At 39.9% G+C, this 9139-nt stretch overlaps 2 protein-coding genes and 1 long non-coding RNA gene across 5 annotated transcripts; all 3 read right to left on the reverse strand.

Annotated features, from left to right (window-relative positions):
* Positions 1-2590, reverse strand: LOC111263772 (uncharacterized). The gene is made up of 4 exons (XM_022839155.1): positions 2542-2590; positions 772-946; positions 484-657; positions 1-262 (listed from the first exon to the last, which is right to left on the reverse strand). The coding sequence occupies exons 1-4, from the start codon at positions 2569-2571 to the stop codon at positions 240-242; spliced, it is 402 nt and encodes a 133-aa protein (XP_022694890.1). The 5' UTR covers positions 2572-2590; the 3' UTR covers positions 1-239.
* A 94-nt stretch (positions 2591-2684) lies between these two features.
* LOC111263769 (uncharacterized) lies at positions 2685-6250 on the reverse strand. The gene is made up of 5 exons (XM_022839152.2): positions 5914-6250; positions 5400-5607; positions 4103-4353; positions 3369-3527; positions 2685-2715 (listed from the first exon to the last, which is right to left on the reverse strand). Exons 2-5 carry the CDS (start codon positions 5574-5576, stop codon positions 2685-2687), a joined length of 618 nt encoding a protein of 205 aa, XP_022694887.1. The 5' UTR covers positions 5577-5607; positions 5914-6250.
* Positions 6251-7887: 1637 nt separating this feature from the next.
* Positions 7888-9139, reverse strand: LOC111263775 (uncharacterized). 3 transcript variants are annotated; one of them, XR_002682430.2, is made up of 3 exons: positions 9009-9139; positions 8540-8899; positions 7888-7996 (listed from the first exon to the last, which is right to left on the reverse strand). It is a non-coding gene; the product is annotated as an uncharacterized LOC111263775 (long non-coding RNA). The 3 variants fall into 3 exon arrangements; XR_015312449.1 differs by having other exon boundaries at positions 7894-7996; positions 8833-8899; XR_015312448.1 differs by having other exon boundaries at positions 7900-7996; positions 8752-8899.

A 9139-nucleotide genomic window follows, 5' to 3' on the forward strand; every position in this document is an offset into this window, starting at 1 on the left:
CTCTTGAGGGTTTGATAAACTCCACTACCTCGTGAATCATCAGGTATATTCGTTGTCATGATATTCTATCACAAGACATTACTATCAGCCGTCAAAGAGCGACTCTATTTTCATTTTATCTTGGGTGACCATATTAGTTTTTTTAATCACGATATATGTTTTTATCAATACGCACTTATATGCATTTTTGTACGTGTCAGTGCTTATCGCATCTAAACTGAGGGTACGCTGAATGTCATTCAGTCTTGATCAGAGTGTTCACCTGCCGACAAAAATATTTTCGCAGGAAAGTTTATTTGAGGTATCAAGTCACGCTCTGAATCGGTCTCTTTTTCTATCATGACGCCTTTTGGAATCACCACACATCACATTCTATGCACGGATACAGGTTGAAGATTGCGTAGCCTGCTGACATTGCCAGGTCTGATTTAAACATTTCTACAGTAGTGATTTTTAGCAGTCACAAAAAATCGTTCAACTGACCTCTAAAAGTTGCTTGTGGGTCGACTAAACACATATGGAACGCCAGAAATGGGTTCAACAAGGGGAAGAACCAGTACCAAAAGCGGTAGCATCCAAATGTTCTTTCGCCAATGACTGCGGCCCAGAGAGGCATCACCGCCAGAGCAACTGCAATCCAAGAACCGCCTCTAGGATCTGGTCAGAAATAAAAAGGTAAGTGCATCCATTTGTTAACATATAACTGACAAGCCCCTGGCATTATATTTCGGCCATTACGTGCATTGAAAAAGAAACTTGAATAACACGTACAGAACGCTACCGTGAAGAAGGTGCATAAAGCGGCCAAGGCGGTCCCGTAGATACCGGCCATACACCATAAGAAAAAGATGCGCTCATAGAACCTAGGTGGGTAGTCCGACATCGTATGTACCACGCTCGCCCCAAGCAACATTCCCAGACACATAAGAGTTACAAAAATCCATATCTGAGAGCAAAGAAAAAAACGAGAAGGTTAGCGTACCAATATATAAACGATCACATGTGGCCTACACTGGATTTCTGATGAACTTCAACATGATGGTTATGACTTTTCAGTAATTATCACCATCTGTTGACATACTGTGTGTGCATGACGAATTGATACATACATAATTCTATTATTTGCAAATCTACTATCATAATTACTTACCCCGTTGTAACTTTAGAGTATCCTCGTTATCTCAAAAGATTCAAAAGAGTAATTTGAAAAAAAATATTTAATGATGAGCTAGGTAAAGAAGTTTTCCCAAACTTTTAATAATCCGTAGCAAGATAGTAAAAGAGTGCAATCTTCAATTGAAGCGGCGATTTAATCTGGGCTGGTGCATTTTTCGCCACGATATTGCAGAGTCCACTGTTTTGTATTATGCTAAGAAAATGTTATTTTTACCCTTCGTGCAGGTTAACACTTCGCTGTAGGCCAAATGACATAGGTTTCTTTCGTACTTGCGTGGAAGGATACTTCTTTTTTACTTTTGCCGTCCCCTTTTCGAATCATAGACCCTACGAATCCAGATTAAGGATACTGGACTACCAGAAGTACCCAAGTAGCTCTATTTTCGCTCAAATATAAACCGAATGCACAGCAGTAAGAGACTTAGTTCCTTATAGCTAACCAACTTAAATTTCAAATGCGTAACGCTGAGACGTTTCACACGGTTGAACTGATGGTCTTTTATATCTTAGTCTAACCGAATCCTCCGTACCGTGAAAGTAAAAGAATAGTCTTAGTGGTTTTATTAAGTTTCTTAGTATTTGAGACAGTTATAGCACGTTTTGAGCCGTCTACTTGAAGGCTCTGCCTCGGTCCATTAACGTTCCTTGAATTTACTAACCAATAAACATATACTTAGTCGGACTTATAATATCAATTTCATTGAATTATTTTACTGCTTCTACGGGACCCTAAGAACCCGCTAGATCTAACGTTGAAGATCTCGAGCCAATGAGGTACTGTGACCTATGTTCAGTTACTAATTGAATTTTACAATAATTCGGGAACTGGCAATTCTTCGGTCCAATTTTTCCGAAGAGCTGATGGGTGCAAAATGCAAAAGAACGAAATAGCGTGGATGTCGAATATACATTTATTTTTTGCCCAGAACACACATTCTTTCAAGCCCAAACTCGAAGTGTCGGCGCGTTCACGGCTCAGTGAGTATACAACGAACTTACCGAAGAGAACGAGAGCACTTTAGCATGGTATAGGGAAGTACACAGAACCTAAACAGAAATTGAAGGGGCTCATGTACGAACCCCTCAAGGATCCAACTGCGTTAAACGTCCGTAAACGCCATACGCGCAAGTTGCGATATATTATATTTATGCTAGTTTCTAATCGTGGCTCAGACTGCTTATTTTCTTGAAGCCCAAAGCTGTTAATTCCAGTCCCAGGAGGGACACGTGCTTCCATTGAGCTTAAGACTCATAGGCTAAAAAAGCCTTCGAAAATAAAAAATTTTCGAATAATAATACATTATATAAAAATATAATAGTAATAATAATAAATAATTTTAGAAAATAGAAAACAGACTGCATTACCTGAACGGTGTGTACGGCGAGGTGCGTCATCGTGTTTGCTAACCGGTTATAATCCACCACTTGAAGCATAATATATACACGATTTCGTTCATCGTTATTTAGCGCCGTAGTGAGTGATAACAATATTGAAAGGAAGAGCGCTGTTATTGCAAGCGGGATGCACCAAATTTCCGCCTGCAGCAGGAAAAGCATTATACGCGAAAAACAAACTTGAGATTATTAGTTAGGTACGCCTGTACAGTGGGTCCTTTCCTTTGGAACTGAAGACTGTAAGTGGCTCCATGCTAATGAACATATTGAACTAACAGAGTAAATGTATTTTTTATGAAGCGAAATTACGATAAATGTTTGTCGTCTTTCCACCCCCTACGAGCCCTTCAGCTTTCCCCGAGATCCAATATTTTTCTCGGTGAATAGCACATTACCATATGTTCGTTTAACCCACTCGAGTCCTCAAGCCGTACGGGCTAAAACACACATTAAGTTCGACTCGAAGTATTATAAAACGTTCGTTTTAATAAAAAGTAAACCAAGTCGTTACAACGAAGTTACAATAGAGGAAATAAAGATCTGAATGAAGGTCAAATGACCCTCACTACAATTTAGTATCACCTCCGCGCATGCTGCAACATATGTGACGCTATATCAATACAAGTATAATTGACAGTGAGCAATGAAGAACCGGTAAAAAAACTTTTACCTAATTTTACTTAATTTGTTGATTTTATGATAATAAAAAGTAATGTGAGTGTTCGACAGGGTGTGCATGTCGTATAAGATGAGACAATGTTCGGCTTATTTGCACTTCCTTAAAAAAGCTGTCAAACGTATCGTTAGCAAACGGCATCGGTGTAATCGTGATGTTGATTTTATTTAGAAGCTGATTTTGGTACGCAACCATCCTGCCCACGACACACAAAAATCCATTTCGAAGAAATTCGTGTTGGGTAATAAAGCTCTCCTGAGGATCGAAGAGCAGGAATGACCTGAAACAAAATAACAAAAAGAAGGCTAATTACGATGCGCTTAACTCCGTAAGTCAGGCGTACACACGGCAGTGATATGGAATACATTTTCGCAAAAAGCAAGTAACAGGTATAGAAGTGTGTTTATCGCTTTCGAGGCGCAGTAGCGCACCCCTTCAGTAGTGTAAAATGGCTAGCTTTAGATGGTTACGGCGCTATACGAGAAACAGGAACTGAAACTAACGCCAAACGACGCACCACCGGGCGCCTGATACTGGTTCAGCTATGCATCACCGTAGTATTTCGGTGCCAAGTCTAGATGGTCACAGGTTCGAATCCACCAATGTACAAACATGTATCTCGCGCGTCGATACAGAGAAGACGCGTTGTGAGTGTCTAGTCATCGTAAGCGTCTGTCGTAACGCAATGCTTTCTATAATCGGGTCCTGTTTAGCCTCTCTGACGCTGAACGGACTTTTGAGGTGCCGGTTACAGTAAAGGCTAAACTGTGACAGTACATACGATGTCAAATGCACAATAACAAATACAAAGACTGAGACAAACGGTACGAAGTTGACGAACCGCAAGTTACTTACTTTGGCTCGAGCCGAAGCGGTGAAAACTTCAATGGATGAACACTACCGGAAATAGCAAGTAACTCGTTGTATTGGTAATTCGATGTCGTTCTGTTAAGAGCATGCACACCAAGTTGAGAGAGACCCATGAAATCGTTAAAGTCGTGTTTGTGCTTAACAACTCTTTCAAAGTCGAAGAACTCATCAAGGGGTCCCATTGTGTTATCGGCGTCCACTATTTTAAAGCGGGGCATGTACTCACTGGTCAGCGTCTGAAAACCCATTTAATGCGTAAATGATGTTACTGGTTCTCTACGACATATTTCTTTCGGCATTTCGAAGAATTCGGCATTAAAAGTAGAGCACTGAGAATTCGCCTTGAACAGAGAAAAAAGACTACGCTAATGCCATGCATTGAAGCCGCTAGCCACCGGTTTGTGCTGTATGCAGAACGATCTGAGAACACCTACACTGTTACTATTACCGTTATTTGGAAGACATAGTAAAGCGGCCCCACTGAACAGACTTTTCGCCCTGGGACGCTGTCCCTTGCTCAAAAACGTTTCAGAAGTAGCTGTTTGTCCGCGCTCATATTCTAACGGTAGCGATCAATACTTTTTTATGGAACCGTTTTATCTCTTTTCGCTGGTAACCACTGCCCTATACCGCTAATTTTTTAGATTAGCATCAGTTATTATAGTAACCGGAAAGATATGTGACCAAGTTCTCGGAATCGCCTATTTTCAAAGCTGGCATTAAGGACTTGCCCATATTAGAAGTCTAACCGGAGTGGGTCTACCTAAAGCTATTTGGGGCTTCTTCAACAAACCTATCATACAAACAGCTTAAGCCTAATAATATCCCTTTTAATTCCTTGTTCTTCCTACCTCGAACTTCAATTCCCTCATGATTAATGTCTGATAATAATCTTAAATAAAAGCATTTAGGGCAGCGTGGCAACACCCCGTATCAACTCAATTATAGTTACTCCGGAAATGCACTAAAACGGATGTTTCGTACTTCAATTTCTCTATGCCTTCATTGACGCTATAAGTATGTGGGGTTTTTGCAAAGCACATTTAGATTGTACCCTAAATAATTGTAGGTCTGCAGTGTTATAGACCCAATAGAATAAGTACTTTTGTTGAAACTAGGTCCGATTGGACTTATGACGTTCACTGTTAGTTGGCGATGATATCATTTTCAGCACTAGGCAATGGAGTCACTGTAACAACTATGCATTATTACGATCCACACTAAATGCGTTAGAACTTTAATTTAAACGAACAATTTCTATGCGACCTGTAGCCTATCTTACTTGCTTGCAATTCAAAATATCCCATTGTTGATACCGAATTTCACCAACGGTGCGTGGCAGCTCTTGATAGCGGAATATAAGCAGGAACGCTGTGTACATCGATGAAAAGACGTAATGAATCATCCACCAGTACCATCTAGGCATGTTCTTACGAAGCAATAGAAGAGTAGATTGCATTTTTCTTCTTACTTCTGTTAACACCTGTCTTCTAAGAAAATAATGGGATTAATTCAAGACTGTTACTCGAAATACTATTACCTAACAAACGAAGCGAAGATTCGACAAACTATTTTTTCATTCGGAGACCTCACTCGAACACTTCGCTAATGAAAGGAGATCGAATAGTCGAGTGAAGTTGACGCTTACGAGCGGCTTGCATCACTCGTTATTAACTATGTTATGATGACGATCTAACTTCGATGGTATTCATGTGAATATTTAGACATTTATTGAATGTATATAGCGCAATCCTCATTCAATCGTTAGGTTTTTACTGCTGTCTATATTAACTTACCAGATGGGGTATGAAGATAGAACAACAACTGCAAATTTCGTATCATCAAAGTTTGTTTCAGCCTCGATTATTGATAACAAACAATAGGAACGGTACTGCTGATTGTTGTTTTCAAAACAATAGCGACCTAATCTCAGACGGCAACAAGAAGAGCTGAGCTTAGCTTAGCTTAGCTTAGCTTAAAAACGATCAAGTATAACTTCCTCGCAAAAAATTATGTGCACTTTGGATACATCACTGTAGATTACCGAAGACCACTGAAGGTAGGCGTCGGCTGTAGCAAATAGTCGATCTGGTGAGGTCTATTTTCGATATTAGAAATATAATCGCAGATTCAATACATATTAATTGAATGATTCTTCTGGTGGTAACTGCTCGAGCATAAGGTTAAATCTCGCTAACTGCAAAATAAGATTTCGTTCAAATCATGGTCCAAAATAGGTAAACCAGTGTAGTAGAGAACTTATTTGCCCCAGCGCAATTTAATAATGGAAACTTTTCAGTGAGTTGCAGGATAAGCCGTCTTTATTTTTGCACACTTCACACAGATGAATTAATATAAACCAATACATGAAAAAGATTGGTTACCTAAAATAGATATACAGCCTTGATTCGGATACTGGCCTTTCCAGTGGGCAACATTGGGCAGCATAAGCCAAAGTTATATTACGTTTTGCAAAATGAGTTTGAGCGACAAAAACTGTAGATTGGTAATATTTTCGTCGCGACTCCAATCATACTTACTAACTCAGATCTTTTGCGTCATTCTTTGAGTCGATGGTTTACGGCAAGAGAATGCAACTAAGGGCCCTATAAAAAAGGCACATTCGTCCTAAGTTTGCGTTTTTGCTTGTGCTTCATCACCGCCGGCCATACGGACCGAGAGTCTCATATAGTGGACGGTTAATTCTTTTCTGTTTTGTGACAACGCTATGACGTATCTGTCCATACCAGTTCTCCGAGGTACGTCAGATTCGCTCAGACTTTTTTGAAGATCTTCTACAAAGTTTTCCTTTAAAACAAAAATAATGGGCTTCCGGGTCCATCCACGAAACTTGTAACCCTAATCACGTTAGATTATTACTTTGTTAATTAATTTCACAAATGTACCTTTCTGACGGGCATACTCCGATAAAAACATTTAGGCAAAGCTAAATGTTGGGCGAGCTAAGATATGTACGTACGAGATATTGAACTCGAACGTCCTGCCATTTCCTCGATACAGATTGATGACGGAATTGGGGGCTTGACCGAGATGGACGAGCAGATGGATCGGTCTTGAACATCACTGCTTGCAGAGAAATCGTCTGCGGACCCAACAATGTATCGTAATACAATCTATCATCTTACTGTCCTTGTCCGAACGTCGCCCTTTTGCTACATCGTGTTTTAACGTTATTTTACAGACCCGCAAATTCAAAGCTGAAGTTTTGCCGCCATTTGTTGCTGTTTCATGCGAACAATGCACATCTTCAGCGTGTGGCTGTTCCGTTTGACATGCGTAGATTAGGCAGTACCTCGGTATCAGAATTCAGTTCTTTACGTTTGGACCCGAAACGTCCATCTAATAAATTAATTCTTTTGTTATGGATTACTTAGCATAAATCGTGCCTCTGTCCGCATATATCATAAGTGTATTTAAATTCATTATGCTATGATTTTTTTTTTAATTATTTCTAGCGTAGGACTTTAACTTCGTGCTTTTTGTTCAGATGTCTCTAATGGTAGACGATCGCGTGCTGAAAAACCTAGAATCCACTATTTATTTGTGAAGCTCGGTACAGCGCTTTTCCTTTTTACTTCGTGCGAAAATACACGATTTATACCCTGTATGTGAATCTTTCCTGTAACCATATTTTTGATTACTGAGACACATATGCCTGAACAAGGACAGCCCTCTACCTTGAACACATCGCTCATCTTGCGAAAGGAATGGGTAAATGTGTTCTTTTTTCTTATTTTACAATTTTATTTACTTTATGTACAAGCTTGTCGCCTCCCCCAATGGAGTTTCTTGAAAAACGTAGCGTCTATTAATGCATTGCGAGGTTTGTGATGCCGTTGATTTAGCTCTGTCTATCACCTAAAATCCAAATATTGATTAATGCCTCGTATGTTCCATTAAGCCGATTTTATACATCCCAAAAGCTTCTAGCGTTTTATAACTATACCATACTATACTATACTATGCTATGCTATGCTATACTATACTATACTCTGCTGATACTACTGTCTGTCAGGACTGCATAGGCTGAAATATTGAAAAGAGCCTAGATAACCAAAGACATAATTTCGGAGACTTTCGATTTAACATATTAATTTCTACAAGCACGACGAGAGCAGTAATCGGGAATATTGGCTATGATCAAAGATTAAAACCTGACCTGATCTGACCTGACCTGACCTAACCAACAGAAACCTGTGGAATCACCGATGGACCACTTCTGTCCTTTGCTACTATTTAAAAAATATTTCTAGAAGCCACCCGTTCTATGTATAGTGCCAGCCTACCGCAGGCTAATGGGTTGCCTTGGTCAACACAAGTTCCTCGAAACGATAGTAGCGCACCTAATAAATGGCTATCATCGAAAGGACAACTAACTTGCGGCGACTTATACAAAAATACCTGTCATGGAGCGCAGGCGAGGGCAGAAGATCCCGTCGTCAACCGGCTTATTGAGTACGGAAAGCATTTGATCAAAGTGTCTCTAAAAAACTCGTTATCTGTCCATTCTCGTCTTCAGGCAAAAAAATAAATTACACTGGATCATTTAGCTGTGCAGGTGAGCCTAACGAGTAGGTGGATGATATACAGTCAATCCTGCTTAAAATACAGACCTAAAGGACGCCGCACTACCTAGGCCGGACAGCATATCCTTGCTCTTGCAAAATCCTTGCGGGTTTTTTCAGAACACAAACCTTCTTCGAGTTCAAATTCAAGAGAAGTTAATTCGGGACACTGATTTTCGCCACCAGCAAAAATCACCTGAAACAATCCAGAAAATGTAATATTCTTAAAGTAAAGACTCTATGCTTAAGTTATATGGGCTTATCTAACCATTGTATTGTTGTGAAGCTGGTTCAAAGCCGTTTACCGTAAACTGGAAGGGGTCCAATAAAGTGGCGCTGAAAATGTCATACTGAGGCGTAGCAAGCCACCTCCGAGTTGTTCTTTCAACTTTTACCGTAAACACCATCTTCGTCGTTGTCGTTGTTTCAGCAGTTT

This window comes from Varroa jacobsoni, unplaced genomic scaffold (genome assembly GCF_002532875.2).
Source record: "Varroa jacobsoni isolate VJ856 unplaced genomic scaffold, vjacob_1.0 scaffold_790, whole genome shotgun sequence".
Taxonomy (NCBI): Eukaryota; Metazoa; Arthropoda; class Arachnida; order Mesostigmata; family Varroidae; genus Varroa; species Varroa jacobsoni.

Coding starts and splice junctions, on each gene's coding strand:
- LOC111263772 (XM_022839155.1), bottom strand. CDS start 2,571: ATGACGCACCTCGCCGTACACACCGTTCAG. Junction 947..2,541: donor TCGCCGTACACACCGTTCAG/GTAATGCAGTCT, acceptor CTTTGCTCTCAG/ATATGGATTTTTGTAACTCT. Junction 263..483: donor CCCACAAGCAACTTTTAGAG/GTCAGTTGAACG, acceptor TTTTGTCGGCAG/GTGAACACTCTGATCAAGAC.
- LOC111263769 (XM_022839152.2), bottom strand. CDS start 5,576: ATGCAATCTACTCTTCTATTGCTTCGTAAGAACATGCCTAGATGGTAC. Junction 3,528..4,102: donor CCGCTTCGGCTCGAGCCAAA/GTAAGTAACTTG, acceptor ATTTTGTTTCAG/GTCATTCCTGCTCTTCGATC. Junction 2,716..3,368: donor ATGCCGTTTGCTAACGATAC/GTTTGACAGCTT, acceptor TTCCTGCTGCAG/GCGGAAATTTGGTGCATCCC.